At 51.8% G+C, this 26,513-nt stretch overlaps 8 protein-coding genes across 8 annotated transcripts; 4 read left to right on the top strand and 4 right to left on the bottom strand.

Annotated features, from left to right (window-relative positions):
• Positions 1-724: 724 nt before the first annotated feature.
• P884DRAFT_298376 (PQ loop repeat-domain-containing protein) lies at positions 725-1,619 on the top strand (the record flags this gene model as incomplete). The annotated part of the gene is made up of 2 exons (XM_069444597.1): positions 725-872; positions 934-1,619. 2 exons carry the CDS (start codon positions 725-727, stop codon positions 1,617-1,619), a joined length of 834 nt encoding a protein of 277 aa, XP_069299445.1.
• Positions 1,620-2,014: 395 nt separating this feature from the next.
• On the bottom strand, positions 2,015-2,947 carry P884DRAFT_268415 (uncharacterized protein; the record flags this gene model as incomplete). The annotated part of the gene is made up of 4 exons (XM_069442195.1): positions 2,015-2,083; positions 2,346-2,500; positions 2,540-2,674; positions 2,758-2,947. 4 exons carry the CDS (start codon positions 2,945-2,947, stop codon positions 2,015-2,017), a joined length of 549 nt encoding a protein of 182 aa, XP_069299444.1.
• Positions 2,948-4,449: 1,502 nt separating this feature from the next.
• P884DRAFT_322140 (uncharacterized protein) lies at positions 4,450-5,723 on the top strand (the record flags this gene model as incomplete). Its single annotated transcript, XM_069445419.1, has 5 exons — positions 4,450-4,703; positions 4,810-4,898; positions 5,056-5,078; positions 5,365-5,430; positions 5,652-5,723. The coding sequence occupies 5 exons, from the start codon at positions 4,450-4,452 to the stop codon at positions 5,721-5,723; spliced, it is 504 nt and encodes a 167-aa protein (XP_069299443.1).
• Positions 5,724-6,298: 575 nt separating this feature from the next.
• Positions 6,299-8,086, bottom strand: P884DRAFT_240047 (uncharacterized protein; the record flags this gene model as incomplete). The annotated part of the gene is made up of 3 exons (XM_069440163.1): positions 6,299-7,698; positions 7,790-7,813; positions 7,997-8,086. 3 exons carry the CDS (start codon positions 8,084-8,086, stop codon positions 6,568-6,570), a joined length of 1,245 nt encoding a protein of 414 aa, XP_069299442.1. The 3' UTR covers positions 6,299-6,567.
• Positions 8,087-9,192: 1,106 nt separating this feature from the next.
• Positions 9,193-10,330, top strand: P884DRAFT_240045 (uncharacterized protein; the record flags this gene model as incomplete). Its single annotated transcript, XM_069440162.1, has 3 exons — positions 9,193-9,546; positions 9,697-9,964; positions 10,064-10,330. Exons 1-3 carry the CDS (start codon positions 9,311-9,313, stop codon positions 10,328-10,330), a joined length of 771 nt encoding a protein of 256 aa, XP_069299441.1. The 5' UTR covers positions 9,193-9,310.
• An 8,485-nt stretch (positions 10,331-18,815) lies between these two features.
• Positions 18,816-19,164, top strand: P884DRAFT_268411 (uncharacterized protein; the record flags this gene model as incomplete). The annotated part of the gene is made up of 2 exons (XM_069442194.1): positions 18,816-18,970; positions 19,005-19,164. The coding sequence occupies 2 exons, from the start codon at positions 18,816-18,818 to the stop codon at positions 19,162-19,164; spliced, it is 315 nt and encodes a 104-aa protein (XP_069299440.1).
• Positions 19,165-20,860: 1,696 nt separating this feature from the next.
• P884DRAFT_298371 (major facilitator superfamily domain-containing protein) lies at positions 20,861-22,833 on the bottom strand (the record flags this gene model as incomplete). Its single annotated transcript, XM_069444596.1, has 3 exons — positions 20,861-21,469; positions 21,583-22,486; positions 22,643-22,833. The coding sequence occupies 3 exons, from the start codon at positions 22,831-22,833 to the stop codon at positions 20,861-20,863; spliced, it is 1,704 nt and encodes a 567-aa protein (XP_069299439.1).
• A 717-nt stretch (positions 22,834-23,550) lies between these two features.
• P884DRAFT_115103 (tryptophan synthase beta subunit-like PLP-dependent enzyme) lies at positions 23,551-25,011 on the bottom strand. The gene is made up of 2 exons (XM_069437104.1): positions 24,621-25,011; positions 23,551-24,479 (listed from the first exon to the last, which is right to left on the bottom strand). Exons 1-2 carry the CDS (start codon positions 24,806-24,808, stop codon positions 23,621-23,623), a joined length of 1,047 nt encoding a protein of 348 aa, XP_069299438.1. The 5' UTR covers positions 24,809-25,011; the 3' UTR covers positions 23,551-23,620.
• Positions 25,012-26,513: the final 1,502 nt, after the last annotated feature.

The raw sequence follows: 26,513 nt of genomic DNA, 5'->3' as shown, positions 1-26,513 counted from the left end.
GGATGCTGCATGCGCGGGCGCAGGCGGGCTCGGCATCTGCGGTGAGCTTGAACCGGGGGTGTAACAGTAGGAACGTTGCCAGCTGTGAGCTGCATGCTGCGACTTCGCAAGCCGCAAAGACTCCCCCATCGTTTGAGCGACACTGAAGCGACTTGCTGCTCAGTGAACATTCCTCAGTCATCCCATCGTGTCCTTGGTCAGATTCTGGTCGCTTGGTTCCCATATTCAACAGAACCGTCTGAAACTTAGTTGTGGGATGCTACACTACACTATGGCACGTGCTGGATCCCAAAACAAAAAACAAAGACGGGGAGAGGTCAGATGCGGGTGGGTGGGCCGAAGTATTCGGTATTAAGCGCTGATCAGTGTGGGGGTAACCCCGGTATTCAGCAGCTCTGGTAACGTTACGGAGTAGTGGTTGTGGGTTATCACCATGACCCGTGCCCAGTTCTTGCTAACCTGGAGAAGTTCCTGGTCTAGCCGGATGCAGGCTAGCCCAAGGGCCCTGCTCTTACTCGTTCCGAACACCAAGCACGGCAGATCGTCTTGGAAACCACACCCTTCTCTGCTTGTACAATAAATCCGGTCCTCTAATTATTGTATCCACTGCAGCGGATCTGCATCACAAAAAATCATCGGCGCCGGCGCAGACCATCAGCGCGCCGCCATCGACGCAGCATCGGAGATTCCTGGCCGCTCGCGATATCCCATCGGCGCTGCTACCATGGGACTTCTTGACTTCTTATCCGCCTTCTTTGGCGTGATTTATTTCGCGGCGTGGTCAGTGAGCTTTTATCCGCAGCCGATGCTCAATCTTAGGCGCAAATCCACGTCTGGGACCACGGTCGATTTCCCCCTCATCAACACGCTGGGTATGCCGTCAGGCTTTTGATTCTTGTGCTCTGTAACATTTTTTTATTGATACGGCGGCAGGTTTCGCTGCCTACCTAACCTCCAACATGGCCCTCTACTACTCGCCCTTGATCCGTGCTCAGTACGCCGCCCGCTACAAGGGATTGACGCCCACTGTGAAGTTCAACGACATCGCGTTTGCTGCTCATGGCCTGCTGCTGTCCGCTATCACCACTAGCCAGTACTTCTATGCCCGCGCATGGGGGTTCGCCCCCAGCATGGGGAGCCGACCCAGCCGCTTCATCCTGGGCATCTTCTTCGGCTGCGTAGTCGGGGCTGTCGTCGTCCTCTTCGTCATCCTCGGCTCGCCCGACCGGGACAATACTCGTGAGGGCGTCTCCTCGTGGATCTGGCTGGACGCCATCTACGCCATCTCCTACGTCAAGCTCCTCATCACGCTCATCAAGTACACGCCCCAAGTGATTGTTAACTACCGCAACCGCTCCACCCAGGGCTGGAGCATCCTGCATATCCTGCTCGACTTCACCGGCGGCATCTTGAGCATCGCCCAACAGTCCATCGACAGCTATCTCCAGCGCGACTGGTCTGGCATCACCGGCAACCCCGTCAAGTTTGCCCTGGGGAATGTGTCCATGATCTATGACCTGGTCTTTATGACTCAGCACTATGTGCTTTATCGGAACGCAGATGGAAAGCCCCAGGAGGGCGAATCGCTGCTGAGGGAAGACGAGGAGATTCGGATTTGACTGATTCGCCGGCCATGGACTGCAGGATGGCCGTGCCTTCTTTGGCTGAGGAAAACTGCTGTCGGTCTCTGAGGCAGGCGCAACCTCGTGACCGAGTAGAATCTCCTCTTGGGGGTTCGTCACTCACCAGCCTACGCCTTCGCAATGCCACACTTTGACGCTTTCTGCCTGCTGCTCCCACGTACCAGGCCTGCTACTTTGAGCAGCAAATATATAAGTGCCTTTTCCTTTTTATTTTATTTTGCTTTATTCGTTCTCCTTTTCTTTCTCTTTCTCTTTTTCTTTTCTTTCTTTGCTTTTATTCTTTTCTTTCTTTCAATGAGCCCGCGAAAGGCAGGGCTTTGCGGCATTCTGTCGACCCCCCGAAGGGGAGGATGTATGGGACTCGGAAGACGTCAGATGCCAGAGCTGTCTAGTACCACGTCCTTGCTGCTTCTTGTTGTCGAAGCCTGTGCCGTGGCGATCTATCGCGAAGAGCTTCACTTCACCGGACGGGAAGGTGGATCGAGACTTTGCCATCCCTAACAACCCCAGCAAGGAGTTCTCCGGATAGGTGATATCCGCCTCTCCCTTCTCCCCACAATGGTCCGGAGACGAAGTTTTGGATAGCTTCCCTCTTCTTCTGAGCTACTCCTTTGCTATGCTCCTGTGTGCCGCTGACGTTTGAAGTGGAATTTGAAAAAGCTGAAGGATAAGCTTCGTCTGCCCCGGAAACGCCGTACGTACACGGTCGTCAAGTTCCACGAGCTGGCGCGCAAACCAGAGAACCTGACCTGGGAAGAGGCTGCCACCGTGCCACTTGGCGCGCTCGTTGCCTACCAAGCCCTCTTCACCTGCGGGCTCTTCCACAAGCCGCGCCCGGACAATTGGGGTCGCAAGACCTAGCCACCCAAGTGGAATTAATGGGCCAGCCTCCTCACGACAGGAGCTGCCATCCCGGCAGGAATCTGGGCCGTCCAGCTTGCCAAGCTTCTGGGAGTGAGTATCGTTGCCGCCGCATTCGGCATGGAAAGCATGGGCCTGGTGCGAAACCTCGGTGCCAATATGGTGTACGGCTGGGCCAAGGGGGCAGTTTGAGGAGTTGGAGGACGGCATGTTACTCCGTGGTCCTCGGCCTCGTGGGCGGCATGACGCTCACGCGGGCCTGGAGCACGCTCGTCCGGGGCCGGGTGATTCTCAGAGTTGCCGATAAAGGCGCCAGGGCGGTTAGATGAACGACTATGAGCCCAGACATCAGGGTCCCCAATTCTGCCTTGTTCACTGAACCAGAACAACTCCGCGTCATTGCACTCCTCACGGATTGCGGGCTGATGAAGCCGGTGTGCCATCCTGAGTATGTGTTCGGCATCGAGGACGCCCACCAGGCTCTGACGAGGTCGGCCCGCCATCCGCACGGCCAGGTGGTGCTCAGGCTTGGCTCAGGTCTCCTGGTGGCCGAGCTAACAGTCATCGGCGCCCACGGCCGGCAATGATGTTGTGATAATTATCTGCCAGCAAACATGGATGATGCCGCGAGGAGGACGGAGGTGCGGAGTTTGAGCCTGTCAAAGGGCTGAGGGCCGAGGGCTCAAACCACCCGACTTTGCCGAGCTTTCCCCGTCTGAGCTGACGCCTCCGCCGCTCATATACAAGGCGAGATATAGGTCAAGGGTCACGTCGAGAAGAGGTCTATATCTCGATCACGACTGACGTCAAGATCGAGGCCGATCTCATGATCATGGTCCGTGTCAAGATTAAGCTCAGGCTCGGACATGAACTCGCACAGCGCCTCGTCTCGCGGGACCGCATCTGCTTGAATCGGCTCTGGGTCGGAGTTACCATGGTTCTGGGTCGGATCACCGTCACTGGGAGCTGACACGCTCAGTTTGTTTCTAACTTGGATGGCAGTTTGGAAAGTCTCAGGCAGGAGCGTAAGCGGTAAAGTAGGGGAACTTGAGAAAAGCTCTTTGCATCCTATGACGCCAGACCTGCTTCATGTCATAACATCTGTATTCCTTAGCCGTCTACCCCAATTTTTACCAAGGACCTGCCTCCTTGCTCTCGTCTTTACATTCACGAACCTTTATTAGTTCCTGTTTCCTCTCCTTTTTCTTTCTTTCCTCTCTTCTCCTCTACTCTCTCGTCACCAATAAGGAGAGATATCCGGAAGAGCCAACCGGAGACTCGCCCTTTGCATTGCAAGGGACATCCCGCACCCGAGACAGCGAAGCTTCCCCTGGCATGGTTGAAATATTCTTGAGTACCAAGACTAGCAGACATGGCATCTAGAGAAACCGGGACTCCTTTATGATGCGCGCATCTGCTGCACAGGAGTAGGACCCTAATCACCTTTCATACCTCTGAACCTCTTTCAACCCAGCACACCATTTTCTCATCACTGGCGGCCACTGGCTTGCTCCGGTATAGAACCGCGCGGCAACGGACCGGGGCGATGGTGCCTGAGCCACGCCGGTAAGTCCGGCTCCAAAGCTCCCTCAAACCCTCCCGCTTTCTTATTCTTCCTTTTTTTGTTGGACGCATAGGGAAGAGACGCTGTTGTACATGGAATCACGCACCAGCCAGTCACTCATTCCCTCAATCCAACAACGAATCTAAGAAAGACGGCATCCGTCGTCGTTTAGCGGCCACATTTCTTCCTCTCCCATTTTTCATACGGTATTTGACCTCGTTTTTCTCGTTCTTGTCTAGATTTTTTTTTTACTTGGAGCTAGCGGTGCTCACACGTGTGAACAAGAAAGAGAGAAAGAATGGGAATAGGGGAGTGAAGAGCAGAAGACGAAGAACAAGAACAACAAATAAATGATAGAACGAGGCAGGGGCACCGAATACCATGCCAATCGCTTCAATCAGCCCCGGCCCCGATTCTCCTCCCAGTGCCGATGTCGATGCCGTTGCCGGCGCCGAGACGGTGGCGGCTGGGGCTGCCACAAGTCCAACCACAACCCCTGCGGCGACGGAGTTGAGGACCTCGACGACGACGACGATGACGACGACGACAACAACGACGAAGGCGACGAAGGCGACGAGGGCGCTGCGAGGGAGCGTCAGGTCCCACGAGGCGCGCGCTCGGCTGAAGATTTCCTGGTACGTTCGTGTTTGTGGTTTTTTTTTCCCCTTATTTTATACGTTTTCCGAAGGCACCGCTACCAACGAAGGAAACTTGTGGCTGAGTCCTACCTGATTCGCTTAGGTCTCGAGAGCTCAGAATTGCCGTCGAAGCCGCGACTAACGAGAGAAACTCGGCCATTGCCGACTCGGATGAGGAATCAGATATTGAGGGTAAGTGTCTTTTTTCTTATTCAGTCGAGCTGTTCTCTGTTGCGCTCTTGAGGTTTACCTGGTATCAGTTGTTTTGTATCGTTGACCTACCTGTGCCACTCCTGCCAAAATTGGTGTTTTCGCCCGTTTTGCCCATACATGAGACCCGATCACACAGCCCTCTCCCTGGTTTTGCTTCAAGTACGTACGACAAAACCAAACCTATTCGTGCCATTCTCGGACATAGAAGCCACTCTGTGAAGAAGAAACATCCATCTTCCTGGTATACCATGCTGCATGTCTTGGCTTGGCCATGTAGAGCAAGCTCAAATTCTGTAGCACGGTTGCAAAGTTGTCCCACAGGCAGTCGCGAAAATGTCAGCACAGTTGGAATACGCACGCACATGTTCATGCGCAGTTTTGCTATCAAAAGTTCGAGACAACAGGACAAAAAGCAAGTGCTGACCCCCCCCTTGCTCTCTTGTAGCGCCCCCGGCTCCTATCCACCATCGCCACCGGCACGCGGCGCAGCCTGGCCGACACCGCGAGGGCAGTAAGTTGGGGACGACGCGGGCCGATGACGAGAGAGAAGTTATGTATGCCTCCGTGAAGAGTGCGGAGGGGTTGTTGAAGGAGCATGGAATAGACGAGAGGGACTTTGCGAGTACATAGGGGAAATTGTTGATCATATTGATTTCGTTTCCGAGGCTCGGGTCTTCTTGAGAAACTTACTTTCCAATTGTGAAAACAGTCGGGTAACTCCTGGGTGCTAAGGAACTGCCTTCCTGGTGGTGGCTTCTGGGACTGTACTGCTTCATCTGGATGGGCACGCACCGAACATACTGAAAACACTCCCAGTATGCATCGTGACTCCGTTATATGTCTCATTGTTTCCAGAAGAGGCACACAGCTCAGGCCCGACAAGACATGGGATCAATGGGAAAAACGCTCGTAGCTATGGCAACAAGGCTGACGCAGTGAAGCAATCAAGCAGGTTGGGCTACAGGCGCGGCTACGTTCACTGAACAAGCCAATGTGGAGGGATCAAGATATCATGTCAGACAGACGATTCCCAAGTGGTCAACGGCCGCTGCAAATATCCTATTAGGCAAGCGTCAGGTGCTTAAACACCGTGAACATGGGAAATGGTCTGTCCACTACAGACACTCTCACAGGTTGAGAGCGGCGACGATTTGTGGTGGAAGGAGGATATGGAATTGAGACCTCGTCGACATGTTTGGCATCGACTTCTTACGCGCGCTAAATGCCATTTTTGGACTGCTCTCGGGCTGTACCCGATCGACGGCCCGTCAGGGGACGTAAGGAAGCCTCTTGAGGGGAAATCAGGACGGCGCCGACACGGGCGCGGCCTGAGGATGAGGAGGCTGAAGAGTCTTTATCGGACACTGTAGAGAAGCCCACCACGCTAAAGATCCCGCACGGGTTGGTGACGGCAGGGCGTGAATACCTGGCTGAGTCGTGGGACAAGCCCGAGCAACCGTGAGGTACATCGGGAGCCGAGGGAGTTTGCAACTTCCCTAGACAAGACGGGGCAGAGATCATTTACCAGATCTGCTTAGCCTAGACCCTGTACTGCTACCGGGTAGTCCAGGAGACACTTTCGGAGAGAGGCATTTTCGAAAGGTACGAGGGGCTCCGTACAAGTGTTGAAGGAGTTTGTGGTTGGCTGCTACCATGCACCCACGCAGTCAAAGCAGCGTGATGATTCGGACTCGCGAGGACACAGCAACTGGGTCGCGCTTGTGACGAACCAGTCAGGCCACTCCATGAGGTACTGCAGCTCCGGTGCCAGGTAGGTGCGTATCGCGGAGACCTCCCTGACAGGTGTCTCGCCTACCCACCACAGATCTTTGACGCAGGCCGAGAGAGCGAAAAAGTGGCCGAGGATGCCGAGAGCGCGGGGCGCCTTCTGCTCCACTAGCTCCAGAAACAGAGGCGGGACCAGGCAGGCAAAGGACATGAGTCTTCGACATAGGGCGAGCATCGGCTCGCCAGCCTCGGCGGCGGCCCGGATCAGGTTCAGACGATCGACCGTCTCTTGATATGCCTGCGCGACGCCTGGCGAAGAGGGCTGTGTCTCGTCGGGCAAAGGCTGGAGGAGATAGGAAAAGTCAGGCGTACGGTGGGGGCGGTCGCTGGGGACGGGCCGATTGTGGTTCGAAGACGCAATGATTGTCATGATGTTGGATGCCGGGCCCGCGGCGGCCGAGGTGGAAGCCTCGAACACGGCGCGGGCTCCTTGAGTGAACCTCAGCCACTGCATGGGAGGTTCATAGTCGCCGGCAAGCGGCCGATGCTGCAGGCTGGCAAAGGTGTCTACCGAGAGTAGTATCGAGGTGAAGCAGGCGGCCTCGGCCGTTTCCGGAGTTAGCTGATCGAGGGCCGGCCGGTAAGACTGGAGCGTGGCATCCAGCGAAGCAGCCCTGCAGGCAAGCAGGCCGGGGTCGTCGCCGCCCGATGCCACGAGATGGAGTGCCGAGAGGGCGAGGAGCTGGTTCCACAACGGCCTGTAGGAGAGAGCCAAGACGGGAACCTGCATAGCCCAGCATTGCCGGACGCTGGGGATGTGGCTTCCGGGGAGCGTCCCAACGGTAGCTACTGCAAAGTGATGGAACGCCCGGAGTTCCCAGTAGTCTGCACTGCCATGAGGGCCGCTCCTCGGGGGCCCACGCGCGTCGGCGTCGGCGTCACCATTACTCAAGGGAGGTCGAAGTATCGGCTGGCTTGGCTGTCTGGCCTGGAGCGGCTTCGAGGGATCCTTGTCATAGTAACACGAAACGCCGTGGCGATGGCAGTTATTCTGCGATTGATGCCCCGATCAGCCTGAGGCCCGGATCCATGCCGGTCCATTAGCAGCGTAGCGGGTTGGTATTGGTCGTATTGAGACGTACGCAGACGGGTCTCGCTTCGTTGCACTATGAGGGCGCCCGAGTGGTCAGCAGTGATCAGAGCCCACAGAAGCCCAGATTAGCCGCCAGAGCCAGAGTCGGCTACTGCGTGCTGGCAATTGGCGATTCCAGTTCCAGAGTTCCATGCCGAGATTCAAATGGTCCATACTGGTACAAAACGAGAGACGAGGCATGCACGGTCTTACCAACCTTGACCCTTCGTGACCGGCAGCGCGTGCAGCCGGTTCTGGATTTGGTATGGTACAGCCGAGGCCTGGGAACCCGTCGGGCGCTCTCCATTAAAGGCGCCTGGCGGATGCAGGAACGAGAGAGCAAGAGGGAAAGAAAAGGTGCAAAGAAAAGAAAAGAAAATGAGAGAGAGAGAGAGAGAAGCACGAGAACGAGAGCGAGAGCGAGAGCGACGGTGTTGCACTTCCAATTGTGCACTGGGGGAAGGAGCCAAGCAAAAGCCAAGCACAAACAAGCAAGAGCCAAGTTGTTATAGGGCTGGGTTGGTCTCTAGTTATTGTGCAGCCGCAACCATGCAAGAACAGGCGGAATCTAAAAGTACCGTACTGTACATACATTAGTTACTAGTAGTGTATTGTACTTGAAGGTGTGTATGTAGGTGCGGAGAAGTACGGATACTGTACTGTACGGATTACATACTTGTGATTAGGCACCAATTGCCAAATCAGGTGCTTCCTTCGACAGGGATCCTCGCTCTCGTTCAGGCCCCAGCATGGGAAGGCTATCCACCGCGAGGCCAATGGAGCTTCATTTCTGGCTACACTCACGGCAGATGCATTGGCTGGAGTAGGGTTAGCGGTGAGGGTTAGCGGTGAGCGTTAGCGTCATGGTAAGGGTTATCGGTTGGGATTTTGACCCTCAGGATCATGGATCGGCGAGGCTGTACGGCAGTGTTCCGTCCTCATGAAGCATAACAGTGGGGGATCCTCTCGTCCTCAGCCCTCAGGGTTCCTGGCTGCCTGCTCTTACCGCGCGGATCACTTTACGTATCCAAGGCGGCGACTCTGATTGTGCGCCTGAAGCTGCATTCCACACCGCAAGAGGGTTAGAAAGGAGGTAGGTATATATATATGGTAAAAGTGCCCTGCTGAACTGCTTGTGCATATAATGAGCTCCATCTCAATACTCTTCCCTGGGCCTATTTTGTTTGGGCACCTCAGGCACCGGGGCTGCCAACACTTGAACCGCGCAGGTTCCTTACTGCCTGATCCCACTTCCCTTCTGCCTTGGAGCGACGGCTTCAACATCTGACCGCCGACCTGACATCGCCGTCGACCGTGCCAGATCGCGAGTGAGCAAGCTCGTTATGAGGTTCCTGCTGCTCCTGGTGTCTGCCACAGCCCTCGTGATCGCATCGAGAAAGAAGCGCTCCAAGAAGTCCAAGGCCACGACAGAAGACCATTGCTCGCAACACCCTGAGAAGTACCAGGTCCACCCCGAGACGCAGCACCCCGAGGCGTACCAAGAACCACCCCCTCCCTACTCGGCCACAGCATGACAACCAACGCGCTGTTGACGGCCGAGCTGGCCATCTACGCCGTTCTCTCCCTCCCCGTGCTCTATCTCCTGATCCGCCACTCGCCCGCAGGCCTGCTCGGGTGGTTCTATCTCTTCGCCTTCTGCACCCTCCGCATCGTTGGCGGGGCTGTCTCTGCGTCTCCCGCCAGCATCATCTCCAGCATCGGCTTGTCTCCCCTTCTGCTGGCCGGGTCCGGCATTCTCCACGAAGCGTAGGACTTTCTCCCTGCGCTCTTCCCCCCCCCCCCCCCCCCCCCCCCCCCCCCCCCCCCCCCCCAAACTCTCTTTCCTTCTCCCCCTCCGAGTTCCACACGGCCGCAAACAATTCCAAGTGCTAACCCACCACCGTCCAAACCGTATAGGAGAATCTATCATTCCCGCGTGAACAGAGCACAAGAATGGAGCCTAGTCGCCGTCTTCCACCTGCTAGTGGCTACCGGGGTTGCCCTGGTCGGCAGCGGCGCCTCAGATCTACAGAGCGACCACCCCACAAGCCGCGACCTTAAGCTCGTCAAAGTCGGCATCGGTCTGTTGACCGCTTCTTGGGCCGTCTTGTGTCTCTGGACCGGCATATCCTGCATGCCATCTCAGAAGGACAAGTCAGCCCCGAGGCACCGACAAGGAATAACAGTCAGTTTTTACCACCGGCCCCAAAAACCACATTCGGCCCTCGAAAAGAAGGGGGGGAGTGTCTCGGCCGCAGCTCACACTTATCATTTTACGTTTTAGCTGTTGCGCGCGGTGGCCTTTTCGTTGGTCCCGATCGGCATCCGTGTTCTTTATGCCCTCGTCGCCCTCACGACCCGCCGGCGGTCCCTCAACCCTGTCACCGGCTCCCTGGCGGCCCGCGTCGTCCTGGGCCTCCTCCCAGAGCTGATCACGACCCTCGTTCTGATCATTGCGGGAATGCGGACCCGGAACGCCTCCCGTGTCGGAAACGAAAAGGCGGAGGAGCTCATGGGGGACAGCTCCCAAGGACGCCATCAACTTAACTAATACTGCATATACACACGCGAAAGGGAAAGGGAAGGAGCTCCAAAGGATCAGAGTTTTGAGGATGCTCCGCATGTAGGCCAACGCAGGAGGTCTTGGGAGGGGGGCGGCTGGGGCAACAAAGAACAGTTACAGCTTATTGCTTTAGGAAAGACACTTCAAGGCATCTAATCAGCACGTGTGTGAGGGAGCCAACGTATATGCAACCAGCCGCAAGAGGTGTATACAATCTGCGGGTGGGAGGTGGGAAGGTAGCCGCAAGGGGAAATCAACTTGTGCAATCAAAGGAGGGTAACATTCATGCAGCCACCGCGTGGCGGAGTTGGGAGGTTACTGATGTATGTAGGTACTTACATACCACCCCTCTACTTCCGTATTTACCGATGCTTAAGGTAACCAACCAATAAATCATACCAGTGACGGATGGGATAAATAGCGGTCTGTTCGGCCTGTTAGGTATGTAAGTTATAGCGGTTCTCAAATGCCTTGACTCAAAGAGTTACCATCTAGGCGTGGAACCCAAACAAACTCCACACAAGTTGCCAATACCATCGGTACCGAGGTGCTAATTAGCCACTTTCCCATTCAGAATCTTACAAGCGTACCTAGCTTACCTGCTGAAATAGTGCCGAACGCAGTAATGAGCTTCCGGGAGCGTTAAAAGCAGTCTGCAGTAGGTGGCTTATACGAAGGAAAAGAGTGCCTTGTTGAACTATCTACAAAGGAGACAAAACGACTAATATTTATAGATAAAGGAACTGGCCAATACGTTAGCGACGACGCCTCATACGCTATAGCACGTATGTGGCTAATACTCTTAGAAGCTCTACAGCTTCTGACACACCCCCTAGTTAAACGCGGTAGTCGTTTAACTACACTTTATAGTAATACTATTCCTGGTGTTATATCCTTTGTCGCTCTTACCTCGATGGCTCCTTCAGGGGGCCCGCCTTCCGTATTCGGAAGTCTGAAAGAGTCGAGTATAATAGAGCGATTCCTTTGAAGCTATAGTTCAAATATAGCCATCGTAACCGTAGTAGTGATAGTGTCACCAGTTTCAATCGCAATAATAATAAGATAACGCCTCCTACGCTCGAATCAATAGATGACTCGTCGGGTACGCCCGTTACGAGTACTATAACTCCTAGCGGGTCGACTCCCGCTCCCGCAACGCCTCGAAAGCGTAAGCGCGCTAAAGGGTCTACCCCGTAAGTATTCCTATCGCTGATTTTGTGGTGTTTTAGCGATTCTGGTAAATCTAGCGTTTTTAAGCGAATTCGCGTGGTTCGGTTTCTTCTAATTGATATAATAGCAATTCTATTACGGTTTTTAAGCACTCTACTAGTCACGTTAAGATCGTTCGAGCTGACTAAATATAGTAATATCAAAGCTGGTAAGCTTCGTAAGGTACCCTATGGAATGTATATATAGTCGGCTCTAATAGGACGTTCCTTTGGCGAATATCGTGATCATTCTAGCGCTAGCTCTTGCTATTACTATTATACTTACAGTTACTACAAGTATAAGGATATATATATTAATCGCCTATATATCTAATAGCTCTTGCGATGCTTATACTAATTAAAATTGTCCTACTTCTTATGTTAGGTCGGCAAAGGATTTGACAAAGGCTCTACTAGATAGTGCTAAGGCTTCTATAAGTCCCTAGATCCTACCCTCTACCCCCGACGTGTAGGTAAGATAGAAGTGCTAATAGTTACGTATAGGATCTTAAGAAGTTATATATAGTTCTTTGGAATGACCTTAAACGCGCTAGCGTTTCCTCCGAGCAAGTTAAGGACAATATAGAGGAGTATAAGTTTGATAAGGCTAAATTTACGCGTTTTACGAAGATCACCTGCTCTATATACGATATCTTCCACTAGTTAGAAAAGATCAAGGAGGGTTATAAAGCCCGTGTTAGCGCTTCTAATGACGTGTTAGGCGCTATATCGTTACCTAGTAAAGATAAAGGCAAGGGCAAAGCTGTTAATCCTGGTGACGGCCAATAGTAGAAGGTTATATAGATATATTTAGGAGTATTAGACAGAGTATTAGATAGCGTCTTAGGTACTTATACGCGTACCCTAGTCTGTTTTCTCGAATTTAACTTATTTGCTACCCCCTAGTTATATAAGCCTATAACTAACATCCTAGAGGTTAAAGAGTGCTCTCTAGCACTCGAAGGCTTACCGGCTAAGTCGTTTTATAAGCCTATCTACTAGCATCTAACTAATTAATAGATATATAGCTTTAAACGTTCCTTTCGCCGCTTCCTAGTATAACTATATATTATAGATATCTATATACCGTAGGCAAGTATTAATACGTTCGTTCTTAGCTATCATTAGTCTAATTGTTTACTAATTGTTATAGTAGATATTCTAGGGTTCTCTAAGCTCAAGATCAATATCCGTAAATAGCCTTTTAAGCGTTATAGCCTCTCTTGCCGTAAGGGAGAGCGTCAGAAGTTCTACTTTAGTGCTCGACGTTATAACAGTATCCTAGCGTGACGCCTTCTATATAATAGGACTGCTAAATAGGAAGAAGATATATCCCTATAACGAATACCGTATATCTAGATCATCTGCGTACGAAGTATCCCCCGCGATCATAAGTGTCGGACTATCTAGCGCTCGCTCGCCTCTATACTAGATTGATAGGCAAGAGCTCCTAAACAGATATCTTACTACTTGCCACGCCTCTGACAAGTAGTCTAGTCCTAGGTTAGTCAGGTATCAGGATAGTACTAAACAGGTATATATAACGTCTAGACATAGTATAATTACATAGTATAGGATTAATCCGACAAGCTCCTAATACTCTTTGATCTATATACTAGTAACACTCCCTTCGAACTTCTTTAGTTCTTTATAGCTTAAGGGAGTCGGTTCGTACATACCAGGCGCGTCTAGTCTATATCTTCTCGCTACCTTTCTAATATATTAGTCGTAGACTAACTATATCTTACGTATAGGTCAGTCTCGAATCACCCTAATCCCAAGGAACCAACTAATATTACCCTGCTTATAGACGTTGTATCGAGCTTTGATTCCTTCCATTACGTACTTGGCTACTATAGCATTGCTTTTATAGAAGAAGACCAAGAAGTCGTTAATATAGAAGATTAGGATGACATATTTATTATAGCTTAGGAACAGGTACTTCTCTTTACCCGATAGTTCTATACCTAGTTCTGATAGCATTTTATAGAACTCCTTATACTATAAGAGTAGTAAGTCCCTTAAGCCGTACAGAGCTCTTCGTAACTCTACACATTTTCCTAGCTACTTAAATCCTTCTAGCAATTCGTAGATAATAGGATTATCTTCTAGTCGTTTGGCGTTAAGGAACGCTTATACTACATCGAACTATTTGACTTCTAAGTCGAAGTACGCTACAATCGCCATCATTATATAGAATGACTACGCCGCTAGAGTAGCTATATACGTACTTTCTACTAAGCTAATATCTTATAGATCTCCTTATATATAGATCCTTACCTTACACTTTTCTAAGAAACTGTCCTTATCAAACTTATACACGAATACCTATTTCAATAGTATAGGTCGCGCTTTCGCCTACTCGTATAGGATAATCTTCTACGTTCCCCTACTCTCTAAGTTACGTATCTCCTTACGAGCCGCGTCTCTAAACTACTATCCTAATAGGTAATTATATAGGTCTTGCCAGTTATTAGGAATACGAACAAGATTATCGACGTACTAATACGGCTTATTTAGGGCTACTCCGAGGCGTATAGCATCCTTCTATCGTATAGTAGTAACAAACATTATATATACTATTCGAATGCTCTAGTCCTCTAGGTAAGCTTCCTATTAATTAGGTAGGTAAGTCTTATAGAACTATTACTAGAGTTCCTTGATTATATAGATAAAGGAGTAATAGTAATTAACCCTCTCTTTATTTTATAACCATTTGCTTAACTATATAGGGTCCCTAGGTATATAAGCCCTCCTCCTACCTCTACCTCTCTTTATAGGAGGTTACTAAATAGCTTCTCCTTCGCTTCTACCTTCTAGAGGATATATTAGCTAATCCAGATTTCGCTTAACACTCTGTTCCTCTAGCCTAATAGGGTACGATATATTAGTAGTACTGTCCCTGGTTTCTAGCTCTTCCATTACACTATACGCGCGCGACTTTTCTATAGAAGGTATTCCTCCGTTAGATTCGACGGCTCCCCTACTCTCCCCAGCGTCTAGTTAGCTAGCTAGCGACTAGGAAGGCCCTAATTTAAACCCTCCTACTTCCTAGTAAACATCCCCTTTACTAGCCGGCACAGGGTATACTACCGAGGGCTTAGGCATATATTCAGGGGTCAAGAGTCCTCTAAAGCTCTCTATCCATTCGGTAAGTTCGTCTATTACTTACGTCTCCGCTATAAGAGTCTCTAGAACTAATTACTCGCTTATAGGCTACATATCAGAGAGCTCCCTTACCCCTAAGTCTTAACCCTATTAGAGAGGTTAATCTACCGCCGGACTCTCTTACGATAGAGGCAGCCAAGCTACTATAATAGAGTCTTCTACTGGTTAGTAGGTCTATAGCATTGCTTACCAGAGAAACTCGGTATCCTAGGAATCTTCGCCAAGATCGAATTAATTAATTTCCTAGCTTGCTACTACTAGCGACGGCTCTATCGGCTACTCTTTGCCTAGACAGTAGAAAGTCTTCTTATCGAACCAAACGTTACAAGTTATAATAACCCTATCGAGCTCGGGTATCTAAATACAATAGATATTAGATATACGATATCCTATAAGATACCCTATTAGCCTATACAGTAGTACCTTAAAGTCCTTTATATGCTACTTAGCTTCCCTATCCTTATAGAGGACATATACCTGGCAACCGTACGCAAAGATACTACTCTAATCCGGGCGTAAGTCACTAGTTAACGTAATTATCAAGTTAGGTTTATACTAGCGAAAATACTATTTAAACCAGCTATAGAGCACTTTATTAGGAGTTCTAAACAAGTAAGTATAGCTCGGGCTTATCGTATATAAGTACGCTACTACTTATACACTTTCTAACTAGAGCTTTGTAGGTAGATTCGTGCCGTTAAGCATCTTGATTAAGCATAAGATCAGTTCTTGCCCTACTCGCTCCGCCAGTCCGTTAGGCTTATAGGTATACGAAGGTAAGAGTTCAAGATTAATCCTACTCTCTACTACCTAAGTCTAGTAGTATATTAGTACTCGCCCTGCTAAACTGATCGTCATAGTATCATTATCCTACTTGATCTTATAGATAGTAAGCCTATATTAGTGTCTTACCTAGCTCTCGAAGTTCTAGATAATTCCTATAATTTGGTCTAATAACTTTGTCATTAGGAGGAAAGGGAAGAGCTTCCTACTATACTTGTTAATAATTACAAGTAGCTATTATAATCCATTAATCGATTTAGGATAGTTAAATAAATCCTAGGCTACTTGCCAGAATAGGCGTATAGACTTCTACTCTAGTAATCTTCTCGAAATAACCTTAGTAGCGTAAGTATAAGCGTAGCTCTTGTACTTAATACGTGCTGTCCCCTTGATACAGACGTTTCTAGCGTTATTAATAAGCGCTTTTAACACTTCTAATCCGAGGTAGCTAGCTCTCAAGTGCCAAAGATCCTTGGTATCCTCTCTTACGGTAGGTAATACTCGTATATATAACCTTCTAACATATATAGCAAATACATTCTACAAGGATATATAAACGTTTATAATACCTACTTTATTAATTAAGACATAGTCTAGGAAGCTCGAGTAATAGGAAAGTAGCTTATATTCAAGGAAGGTAAGATTATACTTACATTCTAACTTATAAAGAATAACGTTATTTTCTAGTATTCCGAAACGTAGTAAGTAATCTAAGCCATAGTACTAAACGCCTACCTTAAGTAATAGAGCTTCCGAGATAATATTAATATAGAACCCTTCGACGATAGCAATATCCTTAAGTATTAGGCTCTTGGTATATAGTCTATATAGTCTATCTAGAACGTTCTTAATCACCCAAGTACCCCTCCTACTAATAGGAAAGGTTATTATACCCGCTTTAACGAACTTAGGATCTTCTACCTTGACAAACGTCTTAGGTAAAAAGAACTTCTTATCATTAACTAAGTAGGTTACATTATATAAGTCTAGTAGAGTACTTTCCAAAAGAGGATAGCGCTATAGAGTAACTATATTAAATGTCCTATAGTAAGTTAAGAGCTCGCCAAGTAACTAAAGGCTAATAATTAACGTATTAAGGGAACTAGGGTATCCTACCCCTAACTACCTAGAATAGGATAGCTCCTCCTACTTAGCAATAAGTTAACTTTTTAGTCTAGCCTACTTCGGCTTATCAAGCTCCTAACAAATCCTCTCACACTCCTTATTAGATAGGTATAAGCGTTACTCGTTACTATAGATAGCTTACTTAAGAGCGTAATAGTCTACTAGATCCTATAGATATCTTAGACGCCTATAGGGACACTTCGTATTACGCCGCTAAGCGTTACAAGAGTCTCTATACAAGTCTCTACCTCTCTCCTTACCACTCTTCTAAGCTATAGGAAGTGTTAGCGTATTAGTTATCGAGAAGATTCTATACTTCCGAGAGACTCTAGGTTATATATCGTTATTAATTAGGATTTTAGCCATTATAACGAGGGAACTAAGCTCTAGAAGTAGCTTTCCTAGACTATTAGTAACCTTAACTTTTATCCTCTTATACGCTGCCTAGGCTAGTAAGATATATATACCGATAGCGTCAAGAAAGGCATATAGTCCTTATATACCCTATACTTCTAGGATATTATATTAGATAGCTCGCTAGAAGGCGACATTAAAGTCACAAATCTAGCGCTATAGATTAACTCCTAAACGCTTAGCTACGTCAAGACTAGCTATATATTACACTATAACCATCGTATAGAGCGTCACGATAGATAGTATAAGCATAGAGCAAAGCGCCTAGATAATCCCCCTAATAAGGTTAATACCCTTCTTCCTACGTACTTTCATAGCTTTATAGAGCTTAGGATCTATAGTATATACCAGCTAGCGTTATAGCTATCCTAACCACTTACTAATGTCTATAGTACGCGCGATGTTCTTATAGAAGGAGTCTTCTAGTTACGCGAATTTAGCTACGACGGCTTCTTCTAAAGGTATTAGATCTCTAGACATCGAGGGCGATAGTCCTCCTTCCTAGAGTTACTCCTATAGCGCCTAGATAAGGTTGTTCCTAGCTTGCTTACGAGTTAGGTACTCTAGAACTTACAGATCTAGCTCGCGGTCGCTATTAGGGTTGACAAAGTCCTATATACCGGCGAATTTAGCCTATGACTATAGTTCAATATACTACGAATTCTAGGAACTAGGCCCTATAAGGCGCGTAGAAGTCTTAACTAGGATCTCGGACATGATAGACGCGTTGTTAAATGCGTATAGAAGCAGGGTATAAGTGTTTGTAATAGAGGAAGAAGCTACTACTAATATTGAAGATACGTCGGCAGAGGAGCAGTCAAGGCGCCGGGCTTATAACTGCCAAACGTAGTGATAAGCTTCCGGGAGCGTTAAAAGTAGTCTACAGTGGGTGGCTTGTACGAAGGAAAAGAGTGCCTTGTTAAACTATCTACAAAGGAGACAAAACGACTAATATTTATAGACAAAGGAACTGGCCAATGCGTTGGCGACGACGCCTTATACGCTGTGGCACGTATGTGGCTAATACTCTTAGAAGCTCCACAGCTTCTGACAAATAGCTAGGTATTAAGAAATCCATACCTCGCCAAAGTTCGCCTCTCCCTCATGCCGCCCAAAGTTTCAGCAACCAACCATGGGACCCTTCAATTATTTCAGGCAATCATGGCGAATACGAGTCAAACATGGTTATAGATTTCTCCTGGACTTACTCGGAGAGAGGATGACAAGATTGAAGCGGATGCCCACTTAACCCGGTAGCGGGCGGGAAGCGCAACGAATCGGGCTGCCGGACAATGGCGGCATCGAGACGATGTTGGTGACCGTCATCGCCTGTGGTGCTATGGCTCGTGGCTCTGCCTAAATCTAGGACGGGATGTGAGTGAGTGGTGAGTCTCCGGAGGCTCGCGAACAGCTGAAGATCGCCAAGAGTCTGAAAGAGGCAACAAGATACAGCGAGCAACCGCAAGCTGTATCATGAGCTATCACGAGCTTCCATTCTCAGGACACATCACGGGCATCAATTCATTCTCCGTCTGACCCAAAGAAATGGCTCGCGACATGACATTCCCTCAGTATATAAAGGGCCATCCCTTTCGAACGGTCCGCTGAGCTCTCTCTCCTTCTTCCTTCACAACTCTCCACCCCCCCCACAGCAAGACCTCGAAGCCTTTTAGTCCTTTTTGCAAGAATTGCCACCTATCTTGTTTCCTTCTAAGCCATAGCAAGAGCGTCAAACGCCAACCGAATCATCCACAACAACGAAAGAGAAAAACAAGATGAGAACCGCCTCTCTTGCCGCCTTCGTGTCCCTTGCCATCCTGACCGCCGCCCTGCCGGCGCCGGTTCCATGGGGATCCTCTGGGCCAAGGGGGCCTCATCAAAACACGGAGGAGGCACCCATGGAACGCCCGGTCAGGGTCCGTCAGCCGCCGTCCCGCCGCACCACCGCGTGACCGTGACACCAGCGGCGCCTACGATCCCAACACGGGAATGACGCCAGAACTCCGCCCCGCGGGAGCATGGGAACCCCCTTCGGGTGACGAGACCGCGGAGGTCAGCGCCCCGGGAGCCTACGACCCCAACTCGCGAGGGCAAACTCCGGAACCCGGCTCGGCCCGGGCCTAAACTCCTCACACGCGTAAGGAAGTCCGCGGGGTCGAGACTAGGGGGAAGGATCTACGATCCCAGCTCGGGAGAGTAAACCTCGTTCCTGAAGGCCTAACTCGATCATTCCAGACTTCGGGAATTTGCTAGTTGCGGTTGAGGTCCCCCAACGTGACACGAAAGCACGTTTATCCTGTGTGACTCCTTGTCTTTTTGGTTTTTCTCTGTTGTCATCTTTCATTTGTTTATCTTGAGCAGGAGTATGGGGGTGGTGTCAACCGGGGTTGGTTAGGGAACCCAAGGTTCCTTGGCATGTAGTTATCTGCAATTCTTTGATTTTTTATTCCCAGGGAAGGCATATGGATACTTCACCAAATTTCTGAGACAAGAACACATTGGCTTTTATCCAAAACCTCATCACATGTGTTAGCCAGATCTGCCTCATTAAGTCGTCTTGTGTAGAGAAGCGCCGCCTTCTCGTTCGGTTCCTTCAGGGCGAAAAATAACACTCCCCGTTGTTCTCCGGCCATGTCGTAGTTTGTCTTTCTTTCAACTTCTGGAATGGCGCGAGACGTTTGTATTCTCCTCAAAAACGGCGAATCGAGCATCAGGTGGAAGTCGTCTGGGCTGATCTTTTCAAATACACCAGCTTCGCTGGAAACCATGCAGGTCGACCAACGCCAATGCCACCCTCCACTCGCATAGCATGCAAAGCAAGGCGTCAAAACGAGGTATGAAGGGGGCAGAAACTCAATTTTGTTCCTGAGCAATCATATACTCGCCCAGGTCGACACAACGAGCGACCAGCCCCCTCTTCCCTTCGCTCTCGACGTCGACTAATACCCAAGCTGGGCATGGTGACGTCAACATGAAATCTGAACTCGTAAAAAGAAAAAAGCACAAAACCAATAACGACGCCCACGAGGCCGGCTTGGCGATAGCGCAACGGCATTGTCGCCGCCCGACACCTCCGTCCCGACACGCCGTCCCAGCGATGGCGTAGCAGCACTTTCGCTGTCGAAGTATTGAGACCTTCATTTACCTGAATTCCGGAAACCAAAGAACCCTTCGGACATTGCGACAGCGTATCAAAAACATGGATGGGGTATCATCGAAGCCAAAACCAAAACCAAGCGCGAAAACAAACATCCTCCCCGTCTAAACCCTTTAACGTGTTCTTTTTCAAAACCTGAGGGGAGCCCAGGCCAGCCACACCGGCAGAGCGATAGCGTAAGAGCATTGTCGCTGCGCCCGGCAGGAGACCCGACAGCAGGGTTGTCCGGAACCCCCGTTTTCATACTTGCAGTGATGGCGCAGCGGCACTTTCACTGTCGAGGATATCCAGCCTCTTTTGTTGGTTGTCGTGTAATATCGAGGGGAAAGGTTGACGAGAAAACCCAATTCGTCCTCGGATGAAAAAAGGAGGAGGTCTGGCCGACCCCTGACCTGGGCACCGCCCTGTAAAATTCTCCGTCCGTTTTTCTTTTCTTTTCTTTTCTTTTTTTTTTTTTTCGTTTATCGAAAGGTCGGTTTAAACGATAGCGAAATCAGCGGCAAAAATGAGCGTTAAGAAGTGAAGTTGCTAGAGGGCAGGACATCCTGCCCAGGAAAAAGAACCCTCCCCACAAGGGCGGAATCGGCGGTAATTCTTGTCGGCAGTTCCCAGACCGCGAGCTCATTCCGCCCTCTTTCCGGCCCCTACCAATTTTTTTTTTGTCTAAGCATCCCCTGGAGGGGACGACGAGCTGGAGGCCTTATTCCACCACATACGGCTGAATCCACGCTGCTGGGCTTCCCTACGCGCTGCGCCGTCCAGATAGTCGTCCGGGTCGGCGGCCGAGGAGCTGCTGCTGTTTTTGATCTTGTTGCTGGGCTGGTTCCCGAAGATCTGGAGCAGCACGGTCATGACGAGGCTGCTGGCGATGCTCATGCAGAGGATCCCGATCATGGTGAAGTTGCTCTTGCGGTACTGGTGCGGGCCCTTGGCGGCGTCCTCCGGCCAGCCCGTGTAGAGGGCGTACGTCGTCGTGATGCTGCCGAGGTTCCCCAGGCCGGAAACGAGGGCGGAAGCAGCGGCGACTCCGACCTCGCCGTGGCGGCGCTGGAAGATCTCGTTGGTCCACGTCATGCAGATGGGGACGGTCGGCCCGAGACCGAAGCCGACCATGAGCAGGCCGCCGTATCTGGCCCAGGGGTTGGAGAGGGCAAAGGTGACGGTGAGCAGTCCGGCGATCTGGACGCAGACGGCTGCCGAGAAGAAGGCGGCGCGGTGCCGGTGGAACCTGTCCGAGATTGGGGTGACCAGGAGAATGGCGAAGAAGTCCATCTGCTGCCCGGTTAGACCTAAAGACAATACTCTCTCTCACACGCGCATAGGGCTCGTGATCGAGAATGAAGAGAGAGAGAGAGAGAGAGAGAAGAGAAGACAGTGCCACTCACCATCCAGATCGGGGCGAACAGCAGGCTGACCTCGACACCGGTAAAGGTCGGGTCGATGGCCGAGATGATGACGTTCCCGTACAGCTGGGTGCCGATGCCGACGCCGACGACGCCGAAGTACATGAGCACCAGGGGCCACAGGCGCCAGTCGATCAGCACCTGCCACAGGTCCCTCGGGTTCCACGGCCGGGCGTGGTAGACCCTCCTCAGGTCGTGGTAGTGCACGACGGCGTCCTCGCCCCGGAGCGGCTCGGGACTGGGCGGCAGGAAGGCGGCGTACCAGCTCCGGGCCCTCGCCTCGCCGGGCGCGAGGGGCCGGTCGGGCAGCCACCAGAGCAGCGAGATGCCCAGGACGACGCCGCACAGGCCGTAGACGAGGAACATCCACCTGAAGCCGACCAGGCCGCGGAGGCCGTCCATCTTCTGGAAGCCGGCCGAGACCAGGCCGACGACGGCGGCCGAGACCTGGGAGGCGGTGAAGTACATGCCGATCCGCTTGCCGGTCCGCGAGGGCGGGTAGAACAGGGTCAGGTAGTAGGCCATTCCCGGCCACATGCCGGCGGTGACGACGCCGAGGAGGAAGCGCAGCAGCTTGAGGCTCCAGGGGTCGTTGACGGCGGCGAAGCAGGTGCCCACGACGCCGACGGCGAGCACGATGCGGGCCATCCACACGCGCGGCGAGAGGCGGCTCATGACGAGGTTGGACGGCAGGTCGAACAGGACGTACGAGACGTAGAAGAGGGCCAGCGCGGTGGAGGTGTCCCGCGGCGAGAGGCGCAGCACCGAGGCCAGGTCGTGGCCCTCGGCCTTGTTCATGGTCTGCGCGATGCCGATGTTGGAGCGGATGGCCGAGCTGAGAAAGTAGAGCGCCCAGAAGGCGGGGATAATGCGAAGGTCAAGTTTGCTTTATTATTTTTTATTTTTTTATTTTGCAAGTTGCCTACATGTCAGTACGAAGGAGCCGGCAAGGTGAGAGGGGGGGGAAGGGAGGGGAGAAAAGAAGGGGGGGGTGGTGGTGTGTGTAAGGGGAATAAGTCAGAAAGTTGAGGATTGCCATTACCGGTAAACCTTCTCAACCCGCTCGACGCTGTACTCTCGGATGGGCTCCCGATTATTGTTATTCTTGTTGTTGTTGTTGTTGTCGTTGCTGCTGCTGCTGCTGCCGCCGCCGCCGCCGCCCTGGTGTCCGGCCTGGTCGGCGCCATCTTGACGGAGTGCATCGTTTTCATCCAGGGCGAGAACCCTCGCCATCTTGTCGCCGGCATGGGCCGAACCTGGATCGTGAGCCATTACTAGGACTGAGAAGCAATGGAGGTGCGTGCTAATAGTCTGTTCTGGCCACGGACCTGCGCTTGATGTGTATACTAACGAGCCGGCGCGGGAAATTGAGTTCTGTGATGTAATCCGTACATAGACCCGAGGGAAGCCGAGATGGAGTGCTATTCTTCTCTGCGTGTGCTGCTCTCTTTTTCAACCAACAATCGTAGGTCTATTTTGCTTTGCCAAGCAAGGAATATCGGTTATCACTACAAAGAAATGTGGGCCGACGTCGGAGTCACTGTGTGGAGGCCGGCGCCGCGGAGCCCCGAATGTTGTTGAGTCGTTGTTGAGTCGTTGTTGAGCCGTTGAGATGGACCCTCTCGGGCTAGCCAGTTACGGGTACCAAGTTATATCTCGCTCAAATGAGTGTTGATGCATGAACTGGGCAAAAGTGCAGTGTGGGTGGGAGTCCGAGTCCCAGATACAAAAAAAGAAGGCAGCGGGGTCGGGCGCGGCCGTTATGCCGAAGCTGTAGCTGCGGCTAATTCGCTTGTAAATCTGTTGCAGGACGTATCGTATGTACAGTATACATACTTAGGTAGCTGTGGCGAGTTTTTGTTGATTCCCCTGAATAGCTAGCTACCTTAGACAGAGTACGTAGTAAGGAGAAGGCGGATTCGAGTGAATCTTCTCCGTCGGACTCGGAGTGCAACTTGGAGGCGGAGAGAACAACACCTGCCAATGATGGTCGTGCTTCCTGAACCAAGAAGGAAGGCATCTACTCCAGAGCCGAGTAGGCGTTCAGGGCAAGCTGGCCTCCGAGGTGCGCGTAGAGCACATTGCTCCCCTCGGCGATCTCACCCTTCCGGATCATGTCGATCATCCCGGCCAGGCTCTTACCCTCGTAGACAGGATCGGTGATGAAGGCCTCCGTCCGGGCGCCGAACTTGATCGCCTCGATGGTCCGCTCGTCCGGAATCCCGTACGTGCCGGCGTGATACCTATCGTCTAGCACGATGTCCTCCTCGGACACATCGCTCTCGTCCAGCCCGATCCTCGCGGCCGTCTGCTTCGCGATCCGCAGCACCTGCTCGAACGTCTGCCGCACCTTGGCCGACGCGTCGATGCCCACCACCTTCCTCTTCCTGCCGCCCATCTTCTTCTCGAGCAGCTTGAAGCCGGCCACCATGCCGGCCATGGTCGACCCGGTGACGGCGCACACGATCACGGTGTCGAAGAAGACGCCCATCTCGCGCTCCTGCATGGCCACCTCGAAGGCCCAGCGCGCGAAGCCCAGGCCGCCGAGCGGGTGGTCCGACGCGCCCGCGGGGATGTAGTACGGCCGGCGGCCCTTGGCGGCGAGCTCCTCCTTGAGCCGCGCCAGGGTCGGCTTGTGCTCGATGCCGAAGCCGGACGGGTCCAGCCGCACGTCGGCGCCCATCAGCCGCGAGAGCTGGATGTTGCCGACCTTGGTGTAGCCCGGGTCCTCCCAGTCGACCCAATGCTCCTGCACGAGGGCGACCTCGAGCCCGACCTTGGCCGCCGCCGCCGCCACCTGCCGCGTGTGGTTCGACTGCACGCCCCCGATGCTGACGAGCGTATCGCAGCCTTGGGCGAGGGCATCGGGGAGGAGGTATCTGTTTTTCTTGGGTTTCAGTGATGGGGTGCAGTTGTTGAGGGAGTCTTGAGGGCCGGGCGGGGCGGGGCCGGTGGAAGAGGATGGGAGGACACGGACGGAGGGAGAGAGGGAGAGAGAGAGGGGCATGTGGGATGCTCACTCGAGCTTGCGCGTCTTGTTGCCTCCGTAGGCGAGGCCCGAGTTGCAGTCCTCGCGTTTGGCGTAGACATTGACCTTGCCGCCGAGGGCTTGCGAGATGCGGGGAAGGTGCTGGATTGGGGACGGGCCGAAGGTGAGGATCTCGCGCGGGATGCTCGCAAAAGGTTCGGGGAGCTCGACGGTCGCCATTGTTGGAGCGTCCAAGATATGATGCGGTGATCAAGAGTCGAAGTGAGGCACAGGCACAGGCACAGGCACAGGCACAGAGGAATGGCTGCTGCTGTTGTTTGCCGCTGTTGTTTGCCGCTGTTGTTTGCCGAAAGCACTCCGATGTCCCCAGGGGTTTCATCCATCAACTCGGCATCAGCATCTTGGCCCCATCTCTCGTAAGCCGCCGAGTCTCGTACCCCTCTTCCCGGATGTGGGATGGTTGCTTGTCAACGTGCTACCCGGCACGTGCTCGTGTGTGAATGCAGGTCGAGCAGGTGTGTGGAGACGGGAGCCTGGGCTAACGACCTAGCTTGAAGAACAAGGCAGCATTCTGACCTATCTACGTCGTTACACGCATTCTGCCGAGGGCGTGGAGTGACGCCTATCAACCGCCGGGATCAAACAGACGCGTGGACATCGGTGAGGAGGTCAGATATGTCGGAAATTTTGGGCGGTAGAATGGTACTTTCTGCCTTGTTGAAATTTCCAAGCCATCGTGAACAAGCTTCGTCTGGTGTAAGTGGGCCATGACATCCACTGAATCCAAAGATAGAGCAGAGAAACTGCAGGCTCCCTCTCCACCCCAATCCGGCATCTCTCTGTCTTCAAGAGTTGGTTCCTCAGGCATATATTTCATGCTGTTGAGGACTCGAAAATACAAGAGTAAACCTCTGAGTCACTCGGCACCCGCGCGTTGGCGTCATCAGAGAGGTTGAAATGCTTCGGTATCAGCCAGGTCACAGCCGGTCGTTGAGCTTTGGCTAAAGTGCACAAATTCCAAAAACCTGTAATGGATAGCGAGCAGAGCCTATGTTCAGGACTTGCAAGCCGATGGCCTGACGGACCGTGACGAGCCAGCTATTGATGGTTGACTGCTCACGCCGGAAGGCATTCCATCGGCTGTCCGGTTCAACTGGACGGTCTCAAAATAGGTTCTCCACCCTGCACAGTTCACACTGCATGATCTCCTCAATGTGGCTCATGGTAAAAGCCAGTCATGTCAGGCCCGGTCACGGTTCCTGCTAACTGACCTGCGAGGATACCGCGGCAGCCGTCTCTAACAGGCGCCTTGATCCTTTGAGGCGAGGTGCAGACGAGCCTGGGCAGCCATGGTATGTCGCTCCCGTGCTTCCGACGCCCACCCAACGTGCATATGTGAGCCTTGTGCGGTCTGCTCAGGAGATCCTCTGCTGCACAACAACCCCTTTCTGCCGTTGTGCCTTAGGTCGGACTCGCTCGGGTCAAAGAAGGCGAGTTGAAGGCCTCTCGGGCCCGCTGTTGCACTTCTTCGTTGACCGGTGAGTTCTCGGGATTCCCATCCGCCCCGAAAGCCAAGGCCTGCATGGCAGCGGTTTGCATGGTAGCGTTTGGCAGGCAAAACAACCGACGATTTCATTTGACTTCGGTGAAACTCTGCAATGGCTCGCCGATGTCGTAAGTTGACCCGTCGTCGCATCAACGTCACTTCATATCCGCGCGACTCGCTCACTCATCCAGTTCGCCCTGCGTGGTCGGCAGGAGCCGTCGCACTCCAACACGACAATCGAGGCTTGCAATGCGAGAGACGGTCAGCATACGGTGAGGCTGATTACCAACCCGGCCTGCAACGGCCTGGAGTTCGGTTTCTTTGAGGCTTCGACGATCCGCAGCCGTTCATGCAAGGCTGTAAGCGCAAACCCAAACC

The sequence above is a fragment of the Thermothelomyces heterothallicus genome (assembly GCF_042370625.1).
Source record: "Thermothelomyces heterothallicus CBS 202.75 unplaced genomic scaffold P884_scaffold_6, whole genome shotgun sequence".
NCBI classification, from domain to species: Eukaryota; Fungi; Ascomycota; class Sordariomycetes; order Sordariales; family Chaetomiaceae; genus Thermothelomyces; species Thermothelomyces heterothallicus.
The sequence above is the reverse complement of the archived record's forward strand: the minus strand, read 5'-3'. Positions and strand labels throughout refer to the sequence as shown.